Source organism: Triticum urartu, chromosome 6 (genome assembly GCF_003073215.2).
Source record: "Triticum urartu cultivar G1812 chromosome 6, Tu2.1, whole genome shotgun sequence".
Taxonomy (NCBI): Eukaryota; Viridiplantae; Streptophyta; class Magnoliopsida; order Poales; family Poaceae; genus Triticum; species Triticum urartu.
In genome coordinates this window covers 388567037-388581515 of record NC_053027.1, presented here as the reverse complement: position 1 = coordinate 388581515, position 14479 = coordinate 388567037, and the positions used below count along the sequence as shown (strand labels likewise).

Genomic DNA, 14479 nt, shown 5'->3' with positions numbered 1-14479 from the left:
TACTGTTGACTAGTAATCGTGTACGTGTAAAACTGTAAATGCACGTATTGACTAATGGAAAAAAGTGATGCATATAGTATTAAATTTTATCAAGTTTTTCAAGCTATATAATAAGTTCACATAATTTTCTACTGAGATAACGTTGAATGTACAATGCAATAAAGCTTTCAGCTTTTGTTCAATATTTCTTAGCCTTGAAGGTTTTATCTCGTTATCGTCTTACATTATAAGATGAAGGAAGTAGTAGACAAGCCATTGGGCTGTCATATGAAATTCGGTAACTAAAAAGAATATATATGTACATAGTAGAAACAATGTATGTGTCCCAGAGAATAAAAATGAAGTGTCTAGCCATTTATCACCCAGTCAGCAAGGTCTTCCACTCATGTAAAAAAAGAAAAAAGAAAACACAGCCTTCCACTGTGCTGGCGGCTGGCGCGACCGTGGACTACCTTGCCAACTCAGCCGGCCCCGTCAGCGCCGTCATCCTACCTGGCCGCATTCCGCGCGCCTCACACAGCTGGCGCCACAGTTGGCCGGTAAGATACACCGCGGTGGAAACGCACGAGACGTGACGACACGGAGGCGAGGAAACGAAGACGGAAGGAACAGCAACCGGCAGCAGAGCCCCAAAGCAAGGGGAAGAAGGCTTCCAGTCCAATCAAGCCCCCGAAGGGTCAAGGATACAAGGAGTCGAGGCCTCGGAGGAGAGCGAGGTCGGCATGGGGATCGTGGAGACGTGGGTGCGCGAGAAGCCCATCCGCACCTTCCTCGCCCGCCTCTCCCGCCAGTCGGCCGCCGCCTTCGTCGCCTCCACCACCTCCCGCTCCCCCGCGGCGGCCGATGGCGAGGGCGAGGGCGGCGGCGCCGACGGAGGCATCCCGCAGCTCTCGTCCGTCGCCAACTCGGTTGTCTCCCGCTGCTCACGGTACGCAGGGGCCTTCCCAACCTCAAGCTCGCTTTGGTAGTAGACTAGTAGTAGGGGTCGAGGGTTGAAGTTCGATTCAAGCCGTGTACTCTTTGCTCCTCTTCTCACTCACCCAACTGATGCTGATTGCTTGCCCCAAATTCGTTCGATCGGTTCATCTGAGGCGTGTGCTTAAATGCTCATCTGAAATCATCTTAGACTGTTCAGTACCTATGATATGATTGCTCGCTGACTGTTAATTTAATTTGCTTAATTCGATAGGAAGCGCATGCGTGCTTTTCTGTATTACTTATTTTCTCCACTTTTGTTAAACAAAAAATAGCAGCGCCCTTTCATTCTCACCGTCGGCAGTAGACAGTAGTTATTGTCCTCAGGGTGGATAGAGTACAGGAGTTGATGTATATAGAATACTCTCTTTTAGTTGGGCATGAATTTATAGTGCTTCAATGGATCTCCCTGTGAGTTTCAGGGATTCACATGGTTTTCGTGTATGACTGTTGACATTGACTTTCTTCATGCATAGGGCATAATATCTGTAATGTCGACTTCACCATTTTGCTAGACTGCACATTCAATTGATATATTCTGCATCTGCAAGATTCACTGACTAAAAAGAACGGACCAATCAGCATAGTTACACCACCACCAGGTTAATCGTAATTTAACTTCCATCTGAAATTAGCTCATATAGAGAGGAAATGCGACTGCTAATTTTCTCTGCATAAACTGTTACATTCTGGAAGTAGAGACTATAGTAATAGCCTGTGTTCAAAATATCGTCCAATAAATCAGTTAACTGGCCAATTAATGCCCTACTCGCCAGCTGGCCGAGCAATTACTAGTTAACGTTTTCCTGAACGTTGGTAATAGCTAGTTATTTTTGGACATTTGTATGACACACTTCAATATTTCGCTAATGCCCACATGTCATTACTCATATAAAAAAAGAGCAATTGGTGGTAATGGCCCGTTTGCTTCTACCTGTACTAACCATGAAAATTGAATTATGGGGCTGCTGGTTTTCTCTGAATGAATTCTTACATTAAAGGTAATAATTGATTGTGCCATACGCTTTGCTACCAATGTTTGAGACAGATGGGATTGCCAGATTGCTCATCACCCAACTTAAATATGTTTTGCAAAGACACCCTGATCTATCACGAATTTGTGGATATGCCTAGCAACACCTCAATCCCATAAAGTAATTAGTCTAACATGTAGTAAAAAGTTGTGGCCCATAGCAACGCACCAGGTTTCTTGCTAGTAATTGCTAGATATCCAGTGGTTCTTACTGTATCTGGTCTTGTTGTGAGAGAGAAAGTAAAGCAGTATAAGTTAGCCACAGTCGAATCAGCTAAATCCGACACACCATTTTGATCAAGTCAAGTTCTATACTTTGAAGAACTTCGTAATTAGCCTTAAAAACATGATATCACCCTATTCGCTCCTAAAATTTCCACTATCATACCCTTCCATTCATATCGGTGCTGTGATGTCTGACAAGCTTCTACTTCAGTTCCTCTCAAAATGATTAGTTCTAAAGTCAAGTGCTTAGTTTCCTCAGTTTTACAATTTCAGGATTCTTGCTGTTGCAACTGAGAACTTGCAGCAAAGTTATGAGGCTGATTTCCCAGATAATTGTAAGGAACCCAATACATATGCCAGAGAACTATTAGAGTACTGCTGCCACAAAGCTCTCCATGAAGTAACTACACGTCCAGACTATTTGGCTGATATGAATCTTCGTCGTTTAATGTTTGATATGATGCTTGCTTGGGAAAACCCAGGTTCTGAGGAAGGATTGCTAAAAAATGTGAGAAATCTTCATTGCTGCAGTTGGTCACCATATACCATTCGTCTTCCCTTTTTTCCTTTATCAAATAGTCGTGTTTGAAGCATAAATAAATAAATGACACCTGTATTTTCTGAAGAGAAATTTACAATTCTAACTTTATGATATCCATCATTCTTTCTATTTATTGTGATTGTCAGAATTCTACCTTGTGTAATCCCGTGGAGATTGAAGATGAAGATGAGGGATCAATTTTCTATACGAATTCCACAAGTTTAGCTGTTCAAGTTAGTTCTGTTTACAAAACATCGATTTTTTTTGTTACGACCACATTTCTTCATGTGTCTGCACATGATGATTTTGTGCTGTTCATTTGTAGGTTAACGACATGAAGACAGTTGGCTTAAGTGCTTTTACACGAATAGCGCCTTCATGCCCAATAATAGCTGACTTGGTTACCGTCCACAATCTATTTGATGCACTTACGTGTTCATCTGGTGGCCGGTTACATTATTTCGTATATGACAAGTATCTCAAAAGTTTAGACCGGTAAGAAATACAGTTGATGGATGATCAAGCTCTCATTATTTATTTTCCCCACCCTTTGTTAATGTCTGAGGAATCAATGTATGAATATCCTTTGATCACTGTTAGTGCTTCAAATTAAAATAGACCAAGTTCGTATTCTCTACAACTGTAGTTGCATCATTAGGTGTTTTTATTGTGGAATTGATACTGTATTGGTAGTGCTTTCTATTGCCCCAGGTCTTTTTTCAGGGATATTGAACCCTAGATTTAGAAACTTTCCCAAACAAACCTTTTGACCAGGAAAAGGTTATGCTATGAATCTATGGTTGATTCAGTAAAAAACATTAAGAGAAATATCCATGTTATTGTGTAGGGTATTCAGATCTATCAAAGGAGTTATGCAGTCATCACTTGCTTCAAGTTTTAATCTTGATGCTGGGGAATGTATCTTAGCTATTGATGGTGACAAGCCTATTCATCCTGTATTGCAGCATATTGGGATATCAGCTTGGCCAGGTGAACTGACTGACTGGCATTTGATTTTCATTTTGCAGGCATGCTTCATTTAGGGAATCCACTAATCATCTCCTTATTTTTGGCAGGAACATTGATCCTTACAACACATGCTCTTTATTTTCAAAGTATCAGAGTTGGTTATGGTGATAAGATTGTTAAATATGATTTAGCAACAGATTCAAATCAAGTGATCAAGCGAGATTTTACTGGACCATTGGGTGTTCGTCTGTTTGATAAAGCTGTGATGTACAAATCAAGCACTTTGTAAGTATTGAAATGGGAAGAGTTCTCTAGTACTTATGTTACTGAGCACTGTAGCCTGTAGGTGTACTTTCATAGGTTTCCTTCAAAACTAACAGCACCATATTTGCAGAACAGAACCAATTTATTTCGACTTTCCTGAGTTAGGGAGCCCCTCACGAAGAAACTATTGGTTAGCAATCACTCGTGAAGTAATGCAGGTGAATAGATTTATCAGAAAATTCAACCTTGAAGATATTCAGAGAGCAGAAGCACTCTCAAAGGCTATCCTGGGCATCTTGAGATACTCTGCTGTGAAAGAAGCTTTTCATATTGCTCCATCTCACTTTAAGACAACACTCACTTTTAGCTTAGCTGAAAAGCTCCCAAAAGGAGATATGGTATTAGAGGCCCTATACAACAACTACTTCCAACTGTTGGACACTTCGTTGAGCCATTTGGCAACTGAGCCATCAGTTGACAAAGCACCGCAGACTCATTCTGTACCATTTTCATTATATGCTCTCTCTAGAATGGGATTTAACTTGCTGAAGAGAAAAAATGAAACTGAAAAGGAGATAAGCTTTTGTGCTGTTTGTGTTGGTGTGACAAAATCTCTGGAGGTTGCTTTGCAAGAGTCATTTCTTTATTCTGAAAGAATAGAGGCAGCACGTGCTACGGTTGATCAAGTGAAGGTGGAAGGTCTTGATGCAAATGTAGCCCTCATGCAGGTGTGCTGATAAGATCAACTTAAATTGTTCTTTTCCAATGGTCACACCCAAGTGGTGTATTGTACAAGTACATTATTGCCATTTGATTTCTGATGGTTGGCCCTTATTTTGCAGGAGATACTTTTTTCGTTCATTCATGCAGGCAAACTTATTTACTCTTTAACCAAGTGGGAAGATCCTCTAAAATCATTTTTGTTCTTAGCTTTTATCCTCTATGTTATCCAAAGGTAATTTCGTTGTGGTTGCTGGATCTTATCAAGTATGCTTACGTATATCGCTTTGCTTAATATGTCTTTTCTTTGTTATGTAGCGGGCTTGTCAGTTACACTGTGCCCTCTGTTTTCATAGTCTTTGCTGTCGTTATGCTTTGGCATAAGTACAGTGAAGAAGGAAAACTGTTGGAAGTGCTTGAAGTAAGACCTCCTCCAACTAAAAATCCTGTCGAGCAAATCTTGATCTTGCAGGAAGCTATATCCAAGTTGGAAGATACCCTACAGGCTGTAAATATTGTTCTTCTCAAGTTCAGAGCTCTCTTGTTTGCAGCTGTTCCAAAGGTTTGTCCTTGCTGTTGCTTTTGAATATAAGTCTTGTTTATTGAGGGATATGTCTAGAAAGCTCGCAGTGCATCGATAATCTCTTGATGTGCTTACCGCTTTGATGTATTTTGTTTTACAATTTGACACAACTTAGTGATAACATTTATTTGACTCATCAGATATTGAGCCATTTCTAGCCCAATATTTGTCTATACATGTGTGATAGTTTACATCCAGCATTGCACGTCATTCCAAAATAAGTTATCTTTGTACCTATACAAAGAGGTCGATCTGCCAAAATGCTAATCTCCATATTTTCCCTATGCAGGCAACTGAAATAGTCGCAGTGGCACTTCTTGTTGCAGCTGCGGTTGTTGTGTTGATGCCTCCTAAGCATCTGCTCCTGATGGCAGTCCTGGAGGTTTACACGAGGGAGATGCCACTAAGGAAGCAACACACAGAGAAGTTCCGAAGACGAATTAAAGAGTGGTGGGCCCGTATTCCAGCTGCTCCTGTACAGATGATCAGACCTAACGAAGACAAGAAGAAGATGTGACTATGAGCTCTGTGTCCATTGCAACTAGGAGCTCACAATTTTCCCCAATCTCCTAGCCAGCTAACATGTACAGATTATCACCCTTGATTACCCTGAGAATCGTTTCTACTCCCTCCGTCCTAGTGTCAAAAAACATCTTACATTATACTCCCTCCGTCCCAAAATAAATGTCTCAAGCTTAGTATAATTTTATACTAAAGTTAGTATAAAGTTGAGACACTTATTTTGGGACGGAGGGAGTACATTTGTAGTGCTAAATGCTAATGATGTCTCCTGATTAACAATGTAATCATTGTACATCTGTCATTGTTATGGATGCATAAAAAGCTACAAATATGTCTGTACAACAGTTGCGTTGAATTATTGGACAGTCGCGTTGTTTGTTTCTTCCCTCTTTTGTTGTTCCTGACGTGTCTATGAAGGCTGCATAGATCATGTTCTTTTGCGGCTATGCAAGATTGGTCACATAGAAAGGGAGAATTGCTGCCATCGAATTGGCAATCTTCAGGTGCAGGCACTGTTCAAGTGGACTGGACAAGTTCTGAGCCGTTGCTGGTGCGCGCTCTTTCCTGACAGCAATATGATGTTCAAGTTTCTTGTTACAGTGTTGCGGTAGCAGCATTGAGCAACGGTGGTAGGTAGGCGGCAGCGGCACTCCTACCTAACCCTCCCCCCTTCTAAAGCGGAACCAAGGAGCGACGATTGTTTGACTTCTCCCCACCAGAATCTGCACAGGCAGCAAACCAGTAGGCAACTCTCCAGCAATGGCTGCCGCTGCATCGTCGCCCTCCCCTCCGGCGGTCATCACCTGCCGAGGTGACCACTCCGTCCCGCCCGAGCTTCTGGTTTCGTCGCGTGAATGCGTGCTCCTGACCCGGTGAGTGTTTGATTGCGTGCAGCGGCGGTGGCATGGGGGCCGGGGCAGGCGCTGGTGATGGAGGACGTGGAGGTCGCCCCGCCGGGGCCACTGGAGATCCGCGTCAAGGTCGTCTCCACCTCCATCTGCCGCAGCGACGTCACCCAGTGGCAGTCCACGGTACGCACCGGCACCACCAACAGCTTCTTCCCCCCGAGCATTTGCATCCCATTCCGAGTCTACTCTCAACTTTGATCCGAATCGCAGGCGCAGCCCGATCTGTTCCCCAGAATTTTCGGGCACGAAGCATCCGGGTCCGTATCACAATCTCTCTCTCCTTTTGCTTTCACCGCTCACACAATTCACAATGCTGACAGCCTAACACCTGAAGTCCGCAGGGTGGTCGAGAGCGTCGGGGAAGGAGTGACCGAGTTCCAAGTGGGAGACCACGCGCTCATCGTCTTCATCGGGGAGTGCATGAGCTGCAAGCACTGCGTGTCGGGGAAAAGCAACATGTGCCAGACGCTCGGTCTGGAGAGGAAGGGCGTCATGCACAGCGACCAGACCACCCGCTTCTCCATCGGCGGGAAGCCCGTGTACCATTACTGCGCCGTGTCGAGCTTCAGCGAGTACGCGGTTGTCCACTCGGGCTGCGCGGTCAAGGTCAGCCCCACCATGCCCATGGACAGGATATGCCTGCTCAGCTGCGGCGCGTCCGCAGGTACACCCTTCACTTTGCCCCATGCTCCTCTGAAGCTTGCAAAGAATTGTTTTGGTGTCCAAATTATTCATTCATCTTGTTTTGAAGGTGTCTGATCATCCACTGTTCATTGCCCTGTTAATCTCTTCTTTAGGCCTTGGTGCGGCTTGGAATGTTGCTGATGTATCCAAGGGGTCAAGTGTAGTTATATTTGGTCTGGGAACTGTAGGACTTTCGGTGAGTATCTACATAAGCTGCTATTGTATGTAAGTTAAGAAAACACATATCAAGAAATGCAGTTCTGAGGCCCATATCTGCTGATTTAGGTAGCTCAAGGTGCTAAGCTACGGGGAGCTTCCAAGATTATTGGAGTAGATACCAATCCTGCTAAGCAAGAAAAGGGTATTTTTGCAGTGCAAAATAATAACTGTATACTTCTATGGCAATATTTTTTCTGCAAACTTACTTGGTGTGTCTGTGTCACAGGGAAGGCTTTTGGTGTTACAGATTTTATTAATCCTGCCGAATTGAATGAACCTGTTCAGCAGGTACTTTTCCTGAAGCTTTTGGTTTGCTTCGTTATCTGATGATTGTGGAACCCGGCTCCCTCGGTTAGGGGAGGAATATGGAAAAAATTAAATTAGATCAAATTGGCTGATAAACTTGAACCACTGATCTATTACAGTTTATATGATTATCTTAACTGCATCTTTGGTGTACAAATGGCATTCTGTTTACACAAAGAAACTGATGCGCTCAATCATGGACTGGACTAACCATTAAATTTTGACAAAATCATAAGATAAAGCAAGAACACAAAAGTTATTTGCCTAGGCAGTACTTGTCCAACAAGATTATGCACAGTAAGCAAGCTTTGGGTTACACGCTTTGCCAATGTGCTCTTATAACAACTCCATTCATAAGAGAGAGATGTCAAAAACTGATGTGGTGCTGGTTTTCACTTCATATGTTTTAACCGATTGATCCCAACCTGATAAACAACATAGGAATGACATTTTGTTCATCCTTTCAGGTAGTAAAACGGCTTACTGATGGAGGGGCTGATTACTCTTTTGAATGTGTGGGTGATACCGGAGTAGTCTTGACTGCATTGCAATCATGTTCTGATGTAATTTTCTGTTCGTCTTTTTCATTTCTAGTAACCGTGTGCCACAAAAGTTTACTATTATGTTCAGATGCATTTTCTCCTCTCATGTTTGGTCTTGTCAGGGATGGGGACTGACTGTAACTCTTGGTGTACCAAAAGCAAAACCAGAAGTTTCTGCTCATTATGGATTGCTTCTCTCTGGAAGAACACTGAAGGGGTCTTTGTTTGGAGGATGGAGACCCAAAACTGATATACCTTTGTTAGTGGAGAAGTACGCAAACAAGGTAATTTGGAAAATTGTTGCAGAACCAAATGTTTTGTAATGCTTTTCCCAACTTTCAGTTAACAATGCTAAATTAAGCAACTGAACTTCATTATTCGTCTTGGTGTAATTAGTTTGTCCCTCTTTAGTGTGGTGTGAGATTGTGGAGGCAAGTAGAAATGACACTAGTATAATGGACCAGACATTGCAGAATCAACGATTGCCACACAACAATAGATTCAATAAATGTGGCATGTGTAATATAGTTTTCAGCCGAGACAAATTATTTGGAACGCGTAGACCTCAAATATGCATTGATCATTCTGTCATGTAACTTCTCAGGAAATCCAAGTTGATGGCCTTGTCACACATGATATGCCATTCAGTGACATCAACAAAGCGCTTGAACTGATGCTACAAAACAGGTGTTTGCGATGCGTGATTCACATGCCAAAGTGACAGGATTGATTTATACATCAGTGCCATCATACCTGTACAATTTTGGTGGTTTTCTCATCAGTAATTTTTCACTTGATCTGCTCCTGGCTCGAGTTTTCATGACACCAACATATTGAAGCTCTAGTGTGATTCTCTATTGGTGTCTCACCTTAGAGTTATGGTGTTATAGTTGTTGAGGAGATTACAAATCATACTGATATTCCCTTGGAATTCCTCATATGTCCGACCTCAAGAATTATTCGTGTAATCTAACTTGTTAAAAATTGATCTGTTAGTGATTATAATGGTGTATGCATGTTCGGTGCATTGTGCAATATTGTTCTAATATTGAGCTTCTTGATTGGGATGAATTATGTAAAATTGAATGTTCTAAAAATGTAAACAAAATTATTTCTTCTTAATGGATGGGTTATACATCATATAGATTGAGGACCCATTGTATGGTCCTTCGTGAAGAATTCTATTTTGGAAATAACGAAACATGTTATTTGCGTGCGCTTCAAGGTGTATCCTCGGCTAGTAACCACTCTTGGTATCTGTTAAAGTTCAATTGTGGAAGCACCATGTTTCAAAATATGTATTCCCATAATGTTGTTTTTATCCAACTATGCGTCATGTAATATGTACATTATGTACTACATAATGTTTCTCTTGAAGTTCTCTGCAAAAAAAATCTCTTGAAGTTAAACAAGTTGTGGGTCCCCTTTTGGCACTTTTTGGCACAAAAAAAAGGATCACAAAAGTTCACAGAATGGACTGAAATCCGTCCTGTGATTTTAGTGAGCAGCACCGGATGAGAGGATATACTGGATGCTTACTTTATACTTTTCTAGCAAAGTTGGTGGCTAGAAATCTGTCAACAAAAGCATTAATTCACAAGAAAAGATCCGTCTGTACAATGCTCTTCAGATCCTTGGACCTTGTTGGGTAATTCATTTTAACTGGTCGACATTAATAAAATTGTTTTTCTTTCTAACATTCGGCGTAATAGACTTCGTTTCTCACTATTGTCCTCTAAAGTGTTGCAGAATTTATGTTCTTTTTCAGCTGCGGAGGAGTGATCCCTTTTAGAAGAAGGCCTTCTTTCTTGTCTGAGCTTGGTAACGAAACTTCATTAGTGGTTAGCTTCCTTCTTCAACAGTGGGTCTAATTGGGGAAGCTCATATTCCTCAGGATTTAGGGCCAAAGGGAAATCTGGCAATGGAGGCGGCGGTGTGATGATCCGGCTGACTCCGGTATTTGATGTTCTGAATTTAGAAAATATTTATGATTAACATCTGTTCATTAAAGGTAAATAATTGTCACCCCTTCTAGAAAATATTAGTATTACCTTTCTTGGGTGTTAAGGTCCTGGTTATTCTGGAGCTTGCTTAATGTCTCTTGTGGGATCATGTCCAAGAGATGTTTGGTTGTTCCGAAAGGAGTTGAGATCCTGCAACATTACATGTTCAAAATTCAGTCTCCATTTTGATTGCTTCAAGCAAAACTCTGCAAGTTCAAATATTCAACTACTCCCTCCGTTTCTAAATATAAGCCTTTTTAGAGATTTCAATACGGACTACATACAGATGTCTATAGATGTATTTTAGAGTGTAGATTCACTCATTTTGCTCCGTATGTAGTCCGTATTGGAATCTATAAAAAGGCTTATATTTAGGAACGGAGGGAGTATTATACAATGCAGCAATAATGGCTGTGTGCATCTTGTGGCTACTATGCAACAATAGCTTTCAAATAGCAGGCTCCTCGGAATTATTTCCTCCTTGCGCCAACTTGTTCATACTAGGCCTAGAAATCGCCAAATGGCACAGTAGTAGATTTGGGACAGGTTAATCAAATCCTAAAGAAGACTAAAAATTGTCAACTGACCTTGATGTCGGAGGAGTCGAATGGAAGACCTCAGAGGCTCTTTTGCTCTCTTTCAGAAACTCCTCTGACGCTTGTAGGGATGATGTTGCCATCTCCTGTGATTTCTCGGTGTTTCCCTCATCAAGAATCAACCCATGGAAGTAGTATGCAGCAGCCTGACAAAAATATAAAGAGCAACAGTACCGATTTAAATGTCTCTAGTTAGCAAGGTAAAGAGACCTACATATTATATATCTTCGCCATGTCGAAGAGTCTGTGTGTGATCTGGTGAAGACTTCAATTTAAATGGGATATGTAAGGTTGCGTCTAGTGGCAGAGGCACAAAGAAATAGCTGGGTGGGCCAGGCTAAGGTGAGCACAAAATTGTTCCCTCACGCCCCAGTTCTGCACATGAGCTGGGCGGTACACGGCCGAGTTTTGCCCTCACGTAGCTCCACCATTGGTCACAAGCAATATTTTTTTTTCAGTTCAAGACATGGAACACATTTGCAATTTGGAAATCAAAATAATTAACATGTTCTGGAATTATGAGAAAATAGTGGTAAGCTGGTATGCACACCTTTGCTTCAGCATACTTCCACTTTACAAATAGTGTGTGCTTTTTTGCCCATCCATCTGACAAAGGAAGCTCCGGTATGCTATCCTTAATCTGTAGAACAATAATTTATAGATTCAAGTACAAAAGGATTACACAATAGCTGTTGAATGCAAAAACAAAATGATGAAGTATGATGGGAAAGAACAGACCCATATGCTCATAACTTCATAAGCCCTTTAAAATAGGTCTGAGAGAAAGAAGAAACACCTGCTGCCAATATTTGACCATCTCGCAAGCTAAACGTCGTTTGACTGCTAAAGTGGCCTTTGGATTATCAATTGCCAATCCAAGTTGCATATCAACTCCCTGTAGCATTTGAAGATGGTAAGTCACTCAAACATCCCAAGAACAAGAGTACAATAATAAACCCCTATATATCAGATCTACTTGCAACCAATGTGACAGAGTTGAGTAGTTCAGTTTTGGATGAGATTAAGAATCATTTACTTTTTGATTTGTCCTTACACTTTGCAAAACAAAAATCATCAAATTACTGAAGAGTACCTGGCCAAGTCCTTGCAAGCTAAGAGCTTTTAGATTTCCTTCAACTAGATCTACCGGGAGTGCCCTTCTGAAATTAGGACCAAAGAATTCAGTAGACGTCATCCTAAACTCGGGCTCTTTGAGCTTCATAAACTGATATAACCAAGAATTAAACCTTTTTTCGGGCGGTATCTGCGGAAGTACTTGATTAATTGCACAATCCAAGTACCCACCGGCTTTCAAGAAAACATCAACAGTGGCTCGCCTGCTCTCTGCCGGACACGTGTTTTTTTTGTGTTGTTAGCACTTAGCAGTGTACTAAATCATGAAAACTAACAATGTTCTTAATCCAATAAGAATCCAAGATGTTAGTACCGAATGACTAACCTTCAGACACCCTCGGCCCATGGCCGTCGCCGTATGACCTCGGAAGAAGCAGAGAGTTGGCCTGCAGGAAGCACACCATGGCCATAAGGTGCAGCACAGACAGCACCTCATACCAAGCATCCGCCATGGATGTCTCCTGCAACCAAACCATGAAGTAACTTTGAGCATCTTTTACCAAGGGATCATCTCTGAACATGGATGGACCCCATCCTTATTTTATTTACCTCAGCATCGTCCTCTTGGTTAGCCCAAACAAACTGCACTTTGTTTCTCAGACCACTGCCTGCAACATCACTCATGATGAATCAGTCAGAAAACACCATCATAAAAACAAAGCAAAAATACTGTATGACAGGATACACTCACTTTCTTTCACCAGTCCTAGCAGAACTGGTAGGTACTCTTCCAAAGCCTGGAGAAGATTAGCAGTGCCAGACCCTCCTGAAACCAAACAAAGGCTACAAATCAAAACAAAACCCCTCATATATATTTCACATATGTAGCAGGCTAGCAGCAAAGCAGGATCCCCTCTACACACCGTGCCGCGTCGTCCTTCGCCTCGGCTTGAGGGCCATGGCCGATTCCTGCATTGCCATTGCCACGACCGTTGCTCTTAGAGCCGACAGCCTCTCCACCGTGCTCTTGTCCAGGTGATCCGCGAGAGACTGCGAGAAGTCTACGGTTCTTGGTACCCTCAGCCCTGGGAGGAAGACGACCACCTCACCGACGCTTCTTGGCCTCCCCCGGCGCACAACACCGGGGTCCTTCCATTTCGACGCCCCACAGCCCATGGACGCTACCCTATCTGCGATAACGAATTTGGAGGAGAGCCGGTCAGCTGGTTGTGGAGACTGGAGACTAAAGATCAAGGAAAGAAGTTTATCCCAAGGAACCTGTGGAGTGAAACCAAAGCTCAGCAATCAATCAACTGTTGTAAGACACTGACGACCAGGACACGAAGTGGCCAGGAAGCAAGCATGGAGATCGAAGGGAAACACGCACCCTGATTCTGATTGATAGCACAAGAAGTGCAAAAGCGACGGAAAGATCCTCACCTTTGCTCCTTGCTTTACGGTGAGCCTTTTGGGCTTCGCTCAGCGGCCGCACTGATAATCTGAACCAGAACGTGCACCTTTAATTAGCCTCGCTTGTTCCTGCACTAATAATTTGAATCAGAAATGAGAGTGCAACTTGAGCGAATGGAAGGAGGGGAGTTGGCAGTTCCTTTGTGGGAAAGAGAGACAAAGCATATGACAGAAATGGTGTCAAGTTGGGGTTAGCTGAGCTGGAAATTAAGAAGTGGCATGTGCCTAGTACTCGAAAAGCAGTGCTAGTAGGTCTCATGGTGCACGGAGCTGACCACTTGATGTTTGTGCCCCGCTAGTTTCGTCTTGAAGCAATGGAAGGGTTTACTGAACTTGGGATGGAAATAAAAAGCCATGGAGCTGAAAATTGAGTACCTTAATCTTGTCGCATGTGCTGCTTCTTGTCTTGCAGCAAAGATACGTAGAGCTACGCTTCTAGAAAGAGCTAGCTCTCGTGTATTGGGATTTGATTTGATTTGATTTGGGGAAGTAGAACTGGAGGAGAACGAACGGAGGTCCTCCTGGTCTTGGAGTTGGAGGTGATGGGCTGAAGGAACAAGTCTAAAGTCTGGGGAGGGGAGGAGGGAAACGAGTTGTAAAATCTAGAATGGTGACGTGTATACTTAAAGGCAACGTGCTACGCGCTTGGTGATGTGTGGGGGCAACTGGCTAGGCACTGGCACGCCAGAATGAGTTGGCCGCCACCTCTTGCCTACTAGGCAGGAGTCGCTGATACATGTCGTCCAGTGTTTAGGAAGTGGCAGCCCACTAATATTCAGTTTTTTTTGTCGATGTTAAGGAAATGTTGACAGTTTTTCTGAAAGAGACCTCTTTTTGAAAAGAGA

General features: G+C 42.6%; 3 protein-coding genes across 7 annotated transcripts; 2 read left to right on the top strand and 1 right to left on the bottom strand.

The window, feature by feature from the left end:
• The first annotated feature begins 584 nt into the window (after positions 1–584).
• LOC125513667 lies at positions 585–6217 on the top strand. The gene is made up of 10 exons (XM_048678832.1): positions 585–928; positions 2507–2741; positions 2921–3007; positions 3100–3269; positions 3622–3764; positions 3851–4028; positions 4138–4735; positions 4850–4962; positions 5046–5289; positions 5600–6217. The coding sequence occupies exons 1-10, from the start codon at positions 723–725 to the stop codon at positions 5825–5827; spliced, it is 2202 nt and encodes a 733-aa protein (XP_048534789.1). The 5' UTR covers positions 585–722; the 3' UTR covers positions 5828–6217.
• Positions 6218–6438: 221 nt separating this feature from the next.
• LOC125513669 (alcohol dehydrogenase-like 6) lies at positions 6439–9507 on the top strand. 3 transcript variants are annotated; one of them, XM_048678837.1, is made up of 10 exons: positions 6442–6643; positions 6727–6863; positions 6951–6997; positions 7082–7404; positions 7538–7620; positions 7710–7785; positions 7870–7931; positions 8417–8512; positions 8614–8775; positions 9096–9507. In XM_048678837.1, the coding sequence occupies exons 1-10, from the start codon at positions 6592–6594 to the stop codon at positions 9210–9212; spliced, it is 1155 nt and encodes a 384-aa protein (XP_048534794.1). In that variant the 5' UTR covers positions 6442–6591; the 3' UTR covers positions 9213–9507. The 3 variants fall into 3 exon arrangements, with proteins under 3 accessions (XP_048534795.1, XP_048534794.1, XP_048534796.1); XM_048678838.1 differs by lacking the exon at positions 8417–8512 and having other exon boundaries at positions 6439–6643; XM_048678839.1 differs by lacking the exon at positions 6442–6643 and having other exon boundaries at positions 6779–6863; positions 7075–7404.
• Positions 9508–10064: 557 nt separating this feature from the next.
• On the bottom strand, positions 10065–14239 carry LOC125513668. Of its 3 annotated transcripts, none has more exons than XM_048678836.1 (13): positions 14010–14239; positions 13605–13708; positions 13088–13354; positions 12916–12990; positions 12774–12832; positions 12550–12685; positions 12338–12434; positions 12184–12250; positions 11887–11985; positions 11641–11730; positions 11082–11236; positions 10543–10644; positions 10065–10459 (listed from the first exon to the last, which is right to left on the bottom strand). In XM_048678836.1, the coding sequence occupies exons 3-13, from the start codon at positions 13338–13340 to the stop codon at positions 10327–10329; spliced, it is 1266 nt and encodes a 421-aa protein (XP_048534793.1). In that variant the 5' UTR covers positions 13341–13354; positions 13605–13708; positions 14010–14239; the 3' UTR covers positions 10065–10326. The 3 variants fall into 3 exon arrangements, with proteins under 3 accessions (XP_048534793.1, XP_048534792.1, XP_048534790.1); XM_048678835.1 differs by having other exon boundaries at positions 13443–13703; XM_048678833.1 differs by having other exon boundaries at positions 13605–13703.
• Positions 14240–14479: the final 240 nt, after the last annotated feature.

What these genes read in the sequence shown, in the direction of transcription:
- LOC125513667 (XM_048678832.1), top strand. Translation starts at nt 723, where the DNA reads ATGGGGATCGTGGAGACGTGGGTGCGCGAGAAGCCCATCCGCACCTTC. An exon ending in TATCTCAAAAGTTTAGACCG is followed by an intron (nt 3,270 to 3,621) that starts GTAAGAAATACA and finishes GTTATTGTGTAG; the next exon opens with GGTATTCAGATCTATCAAAG. An exon ending in ATCCTCTATGTTATCCAAAG is followed by an intron (nt 4,963 to 5,045) that starts GTAATTTCGTTG and finishes TTTGTTATGTAG; the next exon opens with CGGGCTTGTCAGTTACACTG.
- LOC125513668 (XM_048678836.1), bottom strand. Translation starts at nt 13,340, where the DNA reads ATGGGCTGTGGGGCGTCGAAATGGAAGGACCCCGGTGTTGTGCGCCGG. An exon ending in ACCAAGAGGACGATGCTGAG is followed by an intron (nt 12,686 to 12,773) that starts GTAAATAAAATA and finishes GTTTGGTTGCAG; the next exon opens with GAGACATCCATGGCGGATGC. An exon ending in TGGGCCGAGGGTGTCTGAAG is followed by an intron (nt 12,435 to 12,549) that starts GTTAGTCATTCG and finishes CGTGTCCGGCAG; the next exon opens with AGAGCAGGCGAGCCACTGTT.
- LOC125513669 (XM_048678837.1), top strand. Translation starts at nt 6,592, where the DNA reads ATGGCTGCCGCTGCATCGTCGCCCTCCCCTCCGGCGGTCATCACCTGC. An exon ending in TGAATGAACCTGTTCAGCAG is followed by an intron (nt 7,932 to 8,416) that starts GTACTTTTCCTG and finishes TCATCCTTTCAG; the next exon opens with GTAGTAAAACGGCTTACTGA. An exon ending in TGGAGAAGTACGCAAACAAG is followed by an intron (nt 8,776 to 9,095) that starts GTAATTTGGAAA and finishes GTAACTTCTCAG; the next exon opens with GAAATCCAAGTTGATGGCCT.